The 15,783-nt window shown below is 37.9% G+C and overlaps 1 protein-coding gene across 2 annotated transcripts in view; it reads right to left on the bottom strand.

Annotated features, from left to right (window-relative positions):
• JAM2 (junctional adhesion molecule 2) overlaps nucleotides 1–15,783 on the bottom strand; it is a 59,959-nt gene that overhangs the window by 6,077 nt on the left and 38,099 nt on the right. For both annotated transcript variants that reach the window (XM_055313408.1, XM_055313409.1), the window contains exons 3-7: nucleotides 12,025–12,132; nucleotides 9,114–9,266; nucleotides 7,040–7,242; nucleotides 4,899–4,998; nucleotides 320–427 (exon numbers count right to left, since the gene is read on the bottom strand). In XM_055313408.1, the coding sequence (XP_055169383.1) occupies nucleotides 320–427; nucleotides 4,899–4,998; nucleotides 7,040–7,242; nucleotides 9,114–9,266; nucleotides 12,025–12,132 (672 nt within the window). The remainder of the gene's footprint in view (nucleotides 1–319; nucleotides 428–4,898; nucleotides 4,999–7,039; nucleotides 7,243–9,113; nucleotides 9,267–12,024; nucleotides 12,133–15,783) is intronic.

Genomic DNA, 15,783 nt, shown 5'->3' with positions numbered 1-15,783 from the left:
TGTCAACATATTATAAGCATCCATGTATGTTAAATATCTCCCAGCACTGCTGCATTACACTACTCCAGTGTGCATCTCACAGATACTGTGGTATTTCCTGAATGTTGTGATGAGGAAGCTCTGCCTTTTCTCCCTATGTGTGCTTTACATAGGTGCTTTACAACTCACCCACATGTCATCTTGGACATTTTTTACTGCAGAAAAATTAAGGAAAAAAATATTCTCTACAGTTTGCTGGAACTCAGCAGGAGAAAGAAGGTCTCATAAAACTCTAGACTCATAGGAAGTTGTCTAGCAAAGAAGGATGAAATTCACTTACTGGAAAAGTAGCCCTTCCTCTGAGCGTAGCACACGCCAAGGCCACAAACAGAAATCACTAAGGCCACAACTACTACAGCTGCTATGATGCCACTGATGTTGAGATCATCTGGAATGCAAAATAAGCCATGCGTGAAGTTGGGTCAAAAGATATACAGATGTAGTTATGAAACTGGAAAAATTCAAATAAGCTTCCCCTTTGCAGCTATACCATACACATGGATAGTTTCATGCTGCTGAAGCCAGTTAAATTGATTCAGTTCCCCGACAAGGTTCAAAATGGATCGAATATATTAACAGAATTAAGTTTTGCAAGAATCTTACATTTAAGGAAGGTCTGTGATTCAGAAACAACATGAATGGTATTCTCTTACATTCGTTTGGAGAGAGAATACCTCAAAGGATTAAATATCAAATTGGAAGTCATCTTCAAAATTCAGTGAGCTCAAGAATTCTGCTACCACAAGACCCCCAAATTCTACTTAAAATTATTACATCATCATCTGTGTCAATTTTACCAATAATGGAAAACTCATTAAGCTCTAAAGAAAGCTGTGTGACTGTTGTTCTATTAAACTAAGAGTCAGAAACACCTTTCTTGAATTTAATTGGGCTTGTGTGTGTGTGTGTACATTTATACACATACACACATGCCATTAAATTGTCATCCCATTAAATTTAAAATGAATTAAACTTCCTAAGACTTTTTCCTGTTGCCATTAATTAAGTCATCTTTCTTCTAACCTAATACAACTGGAGTTTTTTGGACCCAAGTTTGAAATCACTACCATGTTACCAACCTGTAAGATTTCTTCAGATACTGATTCTGTTGTCCAAGAATCAGATTATTAACTTTCCAAGATTAATATATATGTAATTGGGAACTGCATCAAAAATATACTCAGTCAAGTCATTAATAAAATGATGACTATGACTTTGTTAGGGAAAGAACTACAGACAGGCTATTACACATCTCCCCTCATATAATGAAATTTTTTACACCCATACATCACATGGGGCTGTGTTACATCTTCTCGTGGACAGGCACAGAACTATCCGTGACTGGAGGAAAAAGTGTGTAGTATATACAATGTGTAGGGCATATAATATGGAACACTTTTTTAAAATACTAAGAGCTTATATTTGTGATTTGTTTGCATCAAGAACTCTGAAATGATCCACAAGGAAGTAAGAATAGCAAATATTTGCAGATTTGGTGGAAGGAATGGAGAGGGGGTGAGCTCTTCACAGTAAATTTTTTATATTTTCATTTTGGGAAAAAAAACTATGTGTGAATCCATCTAAATATTTAATCTGAGATACATGTCTCCAGCTTGTCCATAAGGATTTCATGAGCCACATACCTCTGTCATTTGGATACTTCCTATGTATTGATTAATATATAAGTTACCTGTACTTTTTAAAAGAACAATTCCTCAAAGAGTTCTAGTTTTTAAAAGCAAGTATTAGCGGGACACCTGGGTGACTCAATGGTTGAGCGTCTGCCTTCAGCTTGGGGTGTGATCCTGAGGTCCTGGTCTTGAGTCCCACATAGGGCTCCTTGTGCCTATTCTCTGCCTCTCATGAATAAATAAATAAAATCTTAAAAAAAATAAAATAAAAGCAAGTATTACTTAACATGGGATTGAATAACTTGGAGAAAATATTAGGTAGCATTTTATCAACAGTAATTTTATATATTTAATAAAAGCACTGCACATTTTGGGAAAGATTTTTTTTTAGAAATGTTTAAGTGAGTATGCTTATCACAAAACTTTTTGGTCTCAAAATCTGTTTCTAATGGCAAGGGTTATTAATTTTCTCATATATCTGAAATATTAACTGATTTTTTTAAAGAAAGAAAACTGAATACATCTTTTAGAAGGCTGAGCAATTTGACCAGAGTAGAAAACATTAGCTATTGCTTCATATAAACTCAGTTCATTTTTAGGGACACCTGGCTGGCTCCATCAGTAGAGCATGTGACTCTTGATCTCAACATTGTAAGTTTGGGCCCCCACATTGGATATAGAGATTACTTAAAAGTAAAATCTTAAAAACAAACAAACAAAAACCTCAGTTCATTTTTGCTTGAGCATTGAACATTGAGAGGTCAATGAGATCCAGCTTTTTATTTACTTACAAAAAATAGCAGAGGGGAAAAATTCCACAATATTCATAATCTAAGGCAAAATGAAATTAATAGGGAAAAATCTAAAATAATCATTATATAAGGCAAAGTAATAACTACATGAAACTCCTTAAAACCAAACTGTAGCTACTATTTTCTTTGTAGTAGTCAACAAATGTGACATTTATGAAGGATTCAACGAAAGGGCAGATTCTAACAAAAAAAAACTGTCTTATTCTGTAAGTTATGGTATAAATTTTATTCTGCTTTTTCAGTGAAATGGAAGAAGTCCTGTAAGTTAGAGATGAGTTGATTTCATGCCATTTGCCATTGACTGTGAGTTATTGAAGCAACTTCTATAACCGCCTAATGCCTCACTAAAGAGAAAATGTAACAACACATATAAGAATATTTTCTTTTTTTCTTAAAAAAAAAAGGCCACAGTAAAAGGATGGTGTTATTATTCTAACCAAAAAGAAATAGGAAGCAAGCTGTTAAAATGCTAAGTGTGAGTAGAGTCTCCCGCGAGTTTTACAGGGGGCAGCCTGGGAAAAATCACCAAATCTGTATTTACTTTCTTTCTGTACTTCAAACAGAGCTTCTTTAGAACAGATTTGGGTTTGGGTTATAAATTATTAGTGATCATTCATGAAGAAACCTTGACATGTGGTTTCACAAATCCTTATATATCAAAAGATAATAAATTCCAGCCCAAGGGCATGAAACATCTGGGATCAATGAATGAGCATTAAATGAACTAATTTTAACTTTTAAGCTAACTTATAGCAGAAAGAGTAGATATGTGAAAATCACGGTCAAATTCAAGTGGTAAGACTAGCAAAACACATACTGTTAAATTTCAGCTGTTCCGTATTTATTTACTGCCTGCTTAAAAAAAATGTAACTAAAAAAAAAAAAGTAACTAGTATGTTAAGACCGTGACATCCCAGATATTATTTCTTGAGATGAGGTTAAGTTAGGCATTGAAATTAAACAGGATCATTTAAAGAAAAAATAAATAGTAATAGTGCAGGTGGTATAAAGTTACAGTAAAAAAAAACCCATGGGAATAGTATATAAATGAATGAAGTTAGGAAAACTGTATTAATGCATTACTTTTAAACATGTTCTGATGAATTTTTCTAAAGCTAATTCCAAAGTAGCACTAAGAGGAGGGGTACTTTCTGATATCTTAAGCAAATGCTTATGTTTGACTATAACTGTCAACACTTGAGTGAATTGGATGGCTAATATGTATCCCTGAGTTTTAAAAAGACATGGGTGGAAATTAGAATACACTACTAAATATCTTATACTTTAGAGTATCCTGAAGTCTAATAAGATTATATATTTTTAAAAAATAATGCCAAGAGTTTAAGTGTCCATAAATAATGCAGATGAGCGTGCATATACCGGCGTATCTCTGAGCACATTGAAAAAATGAATTTCTGACCTCACAAAGATGAGGATAAACTCCTGCCAGGGGAGCTGTGGGTATTCTGTTCCAGAATGCAGCCCCCCTGAGTGACCTTTAAGCTGCAGGTGCCACCTCTAGCTAGTCCTATTCCACAATCTTTTTCAAAACACAGGACTTTCACAAAGGGAGAAATGAACCAAAATTATTAAAAATAAAATTAAAAAGAAGTGTTTGCTCTGAAACTCATAGAATCTGAAAAGATTCTGAGTACTAATCTTACTGACTTCTAAGAAGCTCATTTTGTGAAATATATGGCAGCTATGTTTTATAGCAAATAGAGATTCACAACTACACTTGACATGTCTTTTTTGAGAGCCCACTCTGTGGTAAGTAAAGCACTGTATTTTAGGGGACTGAAAAAATTATCAAGCAACTAAAATAGACAACTCCTGAGGGTGCTCACAATATGCCAGTGGTATTGTAACCTTTTCAGATATCGATTTTTTTTCTTTTTGTTATGAAAGATCTACTCCCCATGTGGGACTTGAACTCATGACTCCAAGATCAAGAGTTGCATGTTCTATCGATTGAGCCAGAACCCAATGAAGATAGCATATTACTGTTTCTATTTTGGGGAGACTGAGGTTGAATAATTTGCTCAAGAATATGTAGTGACAGAGCTGGCAACATAACCCCATACCAAATCCTTGACCCTGAGAAATGTATACAACTCTTAGCTTCTGTTTCAAAGAAGACTGCCCAGCCAGACAAGCGTATTTTTAAAACTATGATTTGAAAAATTCAAAAACTTGAAGAGCATGGTGCTAAATATTCTTGGCTTGTTTGGGACAGAGACGAAGAACAGCCTGTCTGGCTTTTTTGCAACACATTATGTCAAGCTCATTCGAAACATTCCCTCTGGTTTATTCTTCCAATCACTCACACTCAATCCTACCCCTCGCTCCTTGCCGTCCCCAAGTACACCTGCACTCTGGCTGCAAACCATTGTTCCTCCCAATATTTCATGCTTACCTACTTGCATTCGCTTCCCAGGACACCTGCGATGTCCAACAGAATTACGGGCTTCACAGGAATATTCTCCACTGTCTAGTTTTGAAACAGTGTTAAATTGCTATTTGTGGAAGGAAAATAAATATATTTTTAAAGCAATAAATCTGTAAGTATACTCCTAAAGTAACCATGTCCCTTGAACTTTAGCATTAAATTGGTCTTTCCTTTTTCATGACCTGGGACTTGATATCTTTACTGTGAATTCAAGACTGCCATGCCTTCAAGGGGTAAGTAGCTAGGTTTCCTGTTTATCTTGACAGGGAAAGACTTAAATATATATGGGGAAGTGTCTTTGTTTTGTGATACTGAGGAAGTAGTACGGTTAGAAAGGCACTGGGCATTTTTTGAAGTTTATAGCACACGGTACTATTAAGTTTTGTCGGTATTTCTAATTCCCAGGAAATCCATTTGTAAAGGAAGGTCTCCCTGGCCTGAAAGGGTGAATGCAGTTTTCTTGGCCACAAGTGAGTTCACTGCAGTGGCAAATCATGAACGTTTCTTCTAAAAGGCCAGAGCAACTACCAGGAAGTAGCATAGGGTCTAGGAAAATCTCAACCAGTGTAGTTTATAGGATTACAAATTCTATCAAGTGTGGGATTTTTGAAAATTCTGAAAGGATTAAGGTCTAACCTTTGCTCCTTCTACTTTCGGCCAAAACAACGGAAAGGTATGACCATAGAAAGGAAGAAAAGATAGATGGATAGATCGAGGGATGGCAGGGGAAAAGGGAGGGAGGGAGGAAGCAAAGATGGATAGATGGCATGGAGGAAGGAAGGGGGAGAAAGAGAGGAGGGAAGCAAAGATGGATGGATGGGAAGGAAGGGAGGAAGGAAGGATGGCCAGGAGGAAGGAAGGGGGAGAAGGAAGGAAAGAAGGGAGGGGAGGAGAGGAGGGAAGCAAAGATGGATGGATAGATGAATTGATGGATGGATGACAGGAAGGAAGGGAAGGGAGGGAGGGAGGAAGTTAGTAGACGGGCAGGGAGGGAGGGAACACAGTGGGTCTTGAACACCTTAGAGGATTCTGCCAGGACCAGCACAGAGGGTGAGAGGGGTGCCTGGATCATGCTTTTGATGCCTCCTGTCACACGCTCAGTACTGCTGTGGTCACTGTTGACTGCAGCCATGACAGCCATGAGTCTCTAAGGAGCACCTCCTCATGGTTTTGGATCCTCATGTAACACATGTTCCTAAAAGCAGCCAAGTTTTTGATCTACTAACTCCCTTTCCTGTCTCACTTGACATTACCCACTACCTACATCCCCTTCTTTCTGTATTCAACATGATGGCACAGAAAGCTTTCCCTCATGTATTTCACTTTATGAAATCATCCCTCACTGTCCCAAAAGCCAGACTATAAAAATATTCACCAGGAATGCAAGACCAAGGGTATTAACAATAAGTTGGACAAAAACCATAAATGATCTACTTGCACATAACTGGTAACTAAAAGGAAGCCATCATCATCCATACACTGGAGACTTAGTTGTTTATTTCTCAGGGAAGAACCTATCTCTGTTCTGCCCTGGTACAACCCTTTGACATCATAAGATATTTCAAGGGTTGAGGCTAAGTGCGGAAAGTGAATCTATATCATTCCAAACTTGCCTTGGGGCTTTTATCACCTGCTCTGAGAAAAAATAAATTTGAAAAGTAAATATAGCAAAGTGTGACGGCAGGTTTTCTGCCCAAGATGTCAGTGTAAAATCTACTGGACCTGCTGACTGAGCCTGCTGGTGCTGCAAGGGCGGGAGTGTGCTCCTCCTCAAGGAGTCACATCAGTTAATGTGCTTTATTATTGACCCACTTTATCAATATGCTTGATTATTTACCAGAGGATCTGGTTTTCAATGTTATTGTGTCCTCGTAGAGTGAAGGAATGAACATTTTAAAATGAGTTAAAATTATTATTATTAGTTCTCTATATTGTCTTCAAGCTCTGGTTTTCCATCACTTCCCTGGGTATATACTGCCATCTTTCCCCATTGCCCCTTCATCTCTCCACTTAAGTATCAGCCCTCTATTCTCCATCATTTTAGTTCTAATAATTTTTCTTCTCCAAATATAAGAGAGCTATCAGATCAATGCTTGAAATGACCTTACCAGAGTTCCCGATTTTGTATTCATTGTATAGGAGCTGTTGGTGCTTTGGGAGCCAAGTTTTGGATTCTCTGACAAAGGAACGCCATCCTTAAACCAGGTGTACTCGGGAGCTGGATTCCCTTCTTTGTCTTGACATCGCAACTCTACCACAGTTCCACTCAGAGCAGAATTGGGTACTTCACATGCTGGAACTGCTGGGGCCACTGAAGGATGGAAGTCAAATGGTACTGGTTATTTGTAAGCTATAGGAAGATTTGACTGATCGATTGATTGATTTAAAGATTGTATTTATTTATTCATGAGAGAGGCAGAGACATAGGCAGAGGGAGAAGCAGGCTTCCTGTGGGACCATGATGCAGGATTTGATCCCAGGCCACTGGGATCATGATGTGAGCCGAAGTCAGGCGCTCAACCACTGAGCCACCCAGGTGTCCCTAAAGAAGGATTTTAACAGCCAGGTAAATATGGGCTTATTGGACACCTGTGATAGAAACTGGCTACTTGTTCAAGAGATCCATGTCCTTTCTTCTTGGGCACACAGCCAGACCAGTTGCCAGCCCCCTTGCCAGACCAGATGGGGTCATGAGTTCTGACCAATGGCATGTGGGAAAAATCATATATGCCATTTCCAGGCCTGATCCAAAAACACTAATATAGGTACTACTTTGATAAGATTTTGGAGAGGTAATTTAAGGTCCTCAATCTATTGTCTTTAAAGACAGGGAGATTGCCTAGATGGGTCTGACCTAATCCCATGACCCCTGGAAAAGTTGTTTTCTCTAGTTGGTCACAGAAGGGAAAGTCAGAGATTCAGAGCACAGGAAGGATTCAACATGCATCTATTGGACTGTAGATGGAGAGGGCCACGTGGCAGAGAATGTGGTGCCTCCAGGAGCTGAGTGTAGCTCCCAGCTCCCAGCCAGAATGGAATGGAGACTACAGGTTTAGAGCCACAGGAACTGAAATCTGCCAACAAGAGTGAGCTCGGCAGTGGACTTTTCCCCAGAACCTCCAGACAAGAACTCAGCCTGCTGACTCCCTGATTTCAGCCTTATGATACCCTGGGAAGAGAGCCTTGCCTTGTCAAGCTGGACTTCTGATCTACAGAACTGTGAGCTAATAAACAGGTAGTGGTGTAAGCTGCTTGGTTTGTGATCATTTGTTATGTAGCAAGAGAAGACTAATACACCAGCTGAATCTCCTGCAAAGTTTTCTGAATTTAATTTCTGCTATACTAGTGAGTGACTAGTATTTTAGAAAGACCCTGGGTTATATAGAAAAAGGAAGAGGAGTCATTTTACTTTCTATGGTCAGCAGTTTTTACAGTAACATCTAGGGAGAAGAAAAGATCATGTTCCTCCACCAGTTATCATCATGAACTGTTAGTATCTATCAGGGATTCTCATAGTAACTAAATATATTGGCTTTGGAGTTAATCCCACCAGGACCCAAATCCTGGTCCAGACACTTATTAGCTATGTAGACTTGGAAAAAATCGTTTAGTTTCTATTTTCTCATCTATAGAAATGAAGCTGTCAGTGAAGATTAAGTAAAATTATGTATGTGTAAGAGCCTAACATATACTAGCTGCACAATAAATCCTTATTTCCCTTCTTTACCAAATTCCTTTTCTTTTTTCTTTTCTTTATTCTTTCCTTTTATTTTCTTTCCCTTTCTTTTCTTTTTTACCAAATAATTTCTAATACTTTCCCTGACCTACTTTTTTTGTTTTAAGGCTTTTCCGTCATCTCGTGTGATTGGATTTTATATGTAAGGGATAGACCATGTATACTGAAAGGTACTGAAAAATAAACTGTTAGGGGAAAAACTCCTATGTAGAAGATAGGGCCATTAAGATTTACCTTAATCTGAAATGAAAAGAGATTTTTGTCACAACAAATTTCTAAGAGTAAAATTTTGGCAGCGAATGAGGTGAAAAGGGGCAATAGCCAAGATTTTACAGGAGAAGTGGTGTCGGTGATTTCTAGAACTTTCCTAACCAGGGCCCCAGGTGGCCTAGGTGATGGGGATGAGGGTGGAGAACAGTAATCCTACAGCTACAAGCACATCACACCTAGCACTTCTAGAGTGACTGTATCTTCTTCCAGGTTTTGGCCTTGCTCAGATGGGGCACTAACTTCACAGCGGTATTTCCCAGCATCATTTCTTGTAACATTTTTGATCCGTATACTGAAGTCTATCATCTCGGCTCGATCTTTAAAATCACCTTTTAGAAAAAGAAAACAATAATGTTAATAATAATGCAAATAACTTTCTATATACTACCTTCCTCTAGTCACTTCATTCAGTGACCAAGGCATTTGTTTCCCTATTAATAAACTCAATTTAAAACTCAAAAAGGACTCTTAAGTATAGGAAACAAACTGAGGGTTGCTGGATGGGGGCATGGGGTAACTGGGTGATGGGCATTAAGGAAGGCACGTGATGTGATGAGCACTGGGTACTGTAGCAACTGATGAATTACTGAAAGTCTACGTCTGAAACTAATGACCTATTATATGTTGGCTAATTGAATTTAAATAAAAAAACTCAAAAAGTTATATGCCAATGCTATTTCAAATTTCTTCTTTTTTTTTTTAGAATAACAAACAGTTCACAAAAGAACATTGGGTTCAATATTCTCATATTTTAGAAGATTCAATCCTCATTCTTGCCTCATCCCCTTTCTAATATGCTTATATAAACATTCACACCTTCAGAAGGCACTGCAGCATCTAGTTAATTTAGCTGGAACAGTAACTTTATGTGTGGTGGCCCACATCATACTGCCCCAAAAGAAAAGGTGAATGGGTCTTAAAAACACTCTTTTGATTAGTGTTTGGTAGTAACATGTACAGAATGAAAATAGTGTTTTGTAAAACATTCAGGTGCTAGATTGGCAATGGTAGAAAATTCAAGCAAAGACAGCCCTGTGGCCTGCAGCAGTCCTATCTTGACAGATGAAAACAAGACGGGTATTTTAAATTCTTTATGGACTGTAAACATCTGTTCACATACTTAATTCTTTTAAAATTAAAGTAATGCATAGTATTCTAAAATAATAACATGCTTCCTATACTTGTTATATTTCCAACTTTTAAAATGTTTATAATGGAAAATTTCAAGCACACAAAAAATTACGGAGTATTGTAAAATAAAACTCATCACCCAGCAATAACAGTAACCCATGCATGGTCTATCTTATTCCATCTGTACCTCTAAACACTGAATTATTTTGAGGTAAGTCCCATACATCATAGCATTTTATCCATTATTATCAATACTTTAAAAGCTCAGTATATATTCAACAGGAAAACAGCAAGTGGAAAGAAATGGATAAAAAATAAAGAATTAAAAATAAAGCACTGGTTAAAGATAGTTGTGTTTACCCTTCCCCAACCAGAAGTCTAAGTCTTAACTCTATAGAGCTCTTAGCGATGGCCTACCTTCCTAGATGGTGATATGGAAATAGGGTAACATTATTACCACAGAACATCTCACTTCCACACCATCTCATCTTCCTTTCTCTCAAGAGTCTAATCTACTGGGTCAGCAAGAACCATTGCATTTTACATCCTTTAGGACTGAGCTGAGACACGAAGGGTCTAGGGCCTCCATGGTGTTCAACTTTCTTCTGTTCTCTGTCTCGTTTTCATGGTGATTATGCTTTAGGTCTCAGTCATTGTTGGGTTCATTTCACACTTACAAAACACATTCTCTTTCACCATACATAAAAATAAACTCAAAATGGATTAAAGACCTTAATATGAGATCCAAAACCATAAAAATCCTCAAAGAGAAAACCTGTGCTCTCTGACATTGGCTGTAGCAAACAGTTTCTAGATAGGTCTCTGAGGAAAGGGGGAAAAAAGCAAAAATAAACCATTGTGACTATATCAAAATAAAAAGTTTCTGCACAGTGAATGAAATAGTCAACAAAGTTAAAAGGCAACATATGGAATGGAAGAAGATATTTTCAACTGATGTATCTAATAAAGGGTTAGAATTTAAAATACATAAAGAACTGAAAACCCAAAAAAACAAGTAATCCAATTAAAAATGGGCAGAAGACATGAATAGACATTTCTCCAAAGAAGACATACAGATGGCTAACAGACACATGAAAAGATGTTCAACATCACTCATCATCAGGGAAATGCAAAACAAAACCACAATGAGGTATCACCTCACATCTGTCAGAATGGCTAACAACAAAAACACAAGAAATAACAGGTGTTGGCAAGGATAAAGAGAAAAAGGAACCCTTGTGCACTGTTGGTGGGAAAAAATTAAAAACAGAACTAGCCTATGATCCAGGAATCACACTGGGTATTTACTCAAAAGACACAAAAACACGAATTCAAAGAGATATATGCACCCCTATCTTTATTGCACCATTATTTACAACAGCCAAATTATGGGAGGAGGCCAGTGTCCACTGATAGATGAATGGCTAAAGAAGATGTGGTAGATATATATAAAAATGGAATATGGCTCAGCTATAAAAAGAATGAAATCTTGCTATTTGCAACAACATGGCTAGAACAAGAAGGTAGTATGCTAAGTGAAATAAGTCAGTCAGAGAAAGAAAAATACCATATGGTCTCACTCATATGTGGAATTTAAGAAACAAAACAGTAAGCAAAGGGGAAAGACACACACACAGACACACACACACACACACACACACACACACCACAACAACAACCAGGAAATAGACTCTTAAGTATAGATAGAGAGCAAACTGATGGTTACCAGAGGGGAGGTGTGTAGGGGAATGGGGGAAAATAGGGGACAGGGATTAAGAGTACACTTATCATGATGAAAATAACATAACATAAAATAAAACAAAATAAAATGATTAAAAACCCCACATTCTCAGTAATGTGAGAATTCTCATTCCCTGTTCCCATTGATAAGTTAAAGAACCCAGGCTGTACTTGGTGTTCTCTTGCTCTCACCTCATCAAGTCTAGAGCTTCTTACCTTGAAGAGCCTGTTGGTAGTAGACAAAGGAGACACTCCGGCCCAGTTTCTTCCACTCTAATCTGGAGGAGATGGTCTTCTTTGGGTATTTACAGGCTAAAATAACCTCTGGAAACAACAACAAGAAAAACTTGTTTTCTAATGGTCTCTATGAATTTATATTTTACTTAAGTAAATTTTTAAACAGCCATAAGCTACTCCTTTATACTTCCATCCATCCATAAATCACCTCAATGGGCACCATGTTGGCTTAACCCAAAGATGAACTGAAAGTATTATAGCTCTTCTCCAAAGTAACTGCATGACACTATGCTACTGACCCTAGTTCTTGAGACTCATTATCATCTGTAAAATAAGATAGTATCTTAGAGAGTTGTGAGTCTTGTGAGTCTTCAAATATAGTAATACATGCAAAGCACGCATGTCTGGACACGGTAAGTAATTTAAAAAGGGCAGTTATGATCAATTATTTATCATTTATCCCACTATTCCCAGTCTCAGTCATCAGGGAGTTTATAGCCTGGTGGAAGAGACAAATAAGATAAAGTAATTTTGTTCCATTGTGATAAGGGCCATGAGTGCCATGGAGGTAAACAGAGGCTGCTTCACATCCAGTGCCTAAGAAAAGCACTCAGTCCAGCCCTTGGGATCCACAAACATTCCATCAACATGCGACGTTCCCACTCAGACCCATTCTTTGATGATCCTCTCCATGGGTATGTTGCTACAACCCCAATATAATCTATTAAATCATGGATTTCTACTCTTTATCTCTATCCAGATAAATTATGAGAAGATTTAATCTTGGCATCCAGTTTAACTGCCTCACTGTAGCTCATTTAGGTCACTTTATTACAGGAAATTTACTGCACTTACATCATTAAAGAATTCCTGGAACCTCCGAAGGAACCCCCCTCTATTAACTGTCCAAACAAGATGACTGGGGGGCAGGAGAAAGTCCAGCGCCTATCAGCCAACTGCTCTGAGTTGCCAAAGGAAACCTCCAGTTGTAAATATTTTTAAAAGTACGATTCAGTCAGGCTCTCTAGAGCGTTACCTTCATATCTCTGAGGTTCCCCCCCCCATAATGCATATAGTTTGACCCCAAAAGCACATATCTTTGACTAGAAAGAAATTATGTTCAAATCTTTTCCATACATCTGATTTTGATGTAGCAGATTTGATGTCATTTTAAAAGACAATTCAGGATACTACGTGATATGGTCGATTAGAGAGCAGTACTCATATTACCCCAGCTTTTATTAATATACACATAGATATGGAAAAAGAGCCTGTACAAATATGTATGAAAATATTTAACCCAGTGATGATTTCTGTGTGATAGAATTCTTCTTGTTATATGTAGTCCCTAATTTTCCCCTTAGTTCCACACATATGGCTAGAAATATAGAAATAGAATAAAAGGTAATGGAAAACAGAAAATAGGACCGAGAAAAGAAAGGCGGGGGGGGGACCCCATAAAAGTTATTTTCAAGGATGCCTAAAATTTTTAGAGCAGGTTTTACATTACAAAGAGACATCATTTTACAGACATGTTTACAATTATGCTACAAAGACAAATGTGTGCTAAGGGACTTGTCTGAGGAAACACGGTTCTGTTCTGTTGATTAAGGAGAATGGGTGGTGACTTTCCGGAGTCTTGAGTTTTAGATAGGTTTCCTTCCCGTATTTTGTTGGGTTTCCAACAATTAAACACACACCCACACTCATTTTTAGCCCACACACTTAGGTCTTAGGAATAAATTTGTGCTCGGTCACATTGTTTCATATATTTAACTACATACACAGACACAGACACACACAAACACAGCATTCTTCACCAAGAAGATCTGACTTCTGCCCTCAATGTTCTATGAAAAACCTCTGCAGAAATTATATTTATAAATGAAACTAACGGTTTTCCTAAATGCAGTCACACCACTCCTGCCTCACTTACAACGACCATGAGTGGAGAAATGGGTCTCTCCGAGTCACCCAACTAACTGTGTGTCCAGCATTGTTGCTGAGCTATATCAGTGAGCAAAACAAAGATCCCTGTTCTTTTGGTTCTTACAATTTGCAGGGGGAGTCAGGCACACAAAAATTATCATACAGTGAATTAAATGCTACATTGGGAGGGAATGTGTGCTGTGGAAATAAAGCAGAGTAGATCAGAATAGAGTATGAGTAGATGAGGAGGGTTGGTGTGCAATCACAAAAGAAACTGAGTAGTCAGAGTTCAATTCATTTAGAGACTGACTTTGACCAAAGACTGAGAAAATGAAATTAGAATTCCTTAGAATTTGAATAAAAATTTCCCAGAATTCAATATTGGAATTCACCATGTGTTTTTTTGTTTTTTAAAGATTTTATTTATTTATTCATGAGAGACACAGAGAGAGTGTCAGGGGCACAGGCAGAGGGAGAAGCAGGCTCCATGCAGGGAGACCCATGAGGGACTGGATCCCGGGTCTCCAGCATCATGCCCTGGTCTGAAGGTGGCGCTAAACCGCTGAGCCACCCAGGCTGCCCTCACCATGTGTTTCTTTGGGAGTATTCCACATAAGGCAATAGCCAGTGCCTAGATCCAAAGGCACCAACACCATGACTTCCAGAATGCGAGAAACATTAAGTAAACTGGAATCATGGGATCAACATCTGAGGATAAAGAACTCCAGATGAACTGAGAAGCTAACCACCAATGGACTCTCCTCTCTCTTTTCAGCTAAAATGGAACACTCATGATCAATATAATCTCATATGTAGCCTGGAGAGTTATTATACCATAAAGTAGTAGTTTAAGGCACAACCTTTTGGAATTAGACCTCTGCTATATACACTACGTGTGTGATGTTGGGCAAATTACTTAACCCTTTTTGAACATTATGCTCACATTTGTAAAAGGGAAAAAATAATATCATCTCACGAAGTTGTGAAGATTAAATGAGGTAATATATTTATACGCTGGGTGTGCATGGTACTTTGCACATAGTACGTGCTCCATCAATGATTATTATTGCTCTCACCCTGAGAAATTTCCTTTAGTTGCAGTTGTAAGTATGCCTTGACATGAAAGAAGCCCACACTTTACACAACCCAAATTTACCTAAGAATCACTCAAATTTGAATTAAAACATTACCTTTGAGAGAGCAAAGAATATGACATAGACATAAATTATATATATATATATATTTTTTTTTAAGACTTTATTTATTTATTCACAAGAGACATAAAGAGAGAGGCAGAGACATAGGCAGAGGGAAAAGCAGGCTCCCTGCAGGGAGCCTGATGCGAGACTCAATCCCAATACCCTGGGATCATGGCCTGAGCCAAAGGCAGACAATCACCCACTGAGCCACCCAGGTGTCCCATAAATTATATTTCCTCATTTTTTAAAAAGATTTTATTTATTTATTCCTGAGAGACACATAGAGAGAGGCAGAGACACAGGCAGAGGGAGAAGCAGGCTCCACGCAGGGAGCCCAACGTGGAACTTGATCCCAGGACTCCAGGACCATGTCCCAGGCCAAGGCAGGGGCCAAACCGCTGAGCCACCCAGGGATCCCTAAATTATATAATTATATTTTCTCAAAACGAGGCGCACTAAAACATAAAAGTGCACCAAGTTGTTTTTTTTTTTTTTTACTAAGATGATCATTTCATTGCCAAAAATATGTTTCCTTTGGATCAAGAAAAGACAATTCTTTGTTTAGAAAAAGCATTAGCAAAAATTATTTTCATGTAGCAAAATGATCACT

The sequence above is a fragment of the Nyctereutes procyonoides genome, unplaced genomic scaffold (assembly GCF_905146905.1).
Source record: "Nyctereutes procyonoides isolate TBG_1078 unplaced genomic scaffold, NYPRO_anot_genome, whole genome shotgun sequence".
In the NCBI taxonomy this organism is placed as follows: Eukaryota; Metazoa; Chordata; class Mammalia; order Carnivora; family Canidae; genus Nyctereutes; species Nyctereutes procyonoides.
Note: the sequence above shows the minus strand (reverse complement) of the source record. Positions and strands in the feature narration are given on the sequence as shown.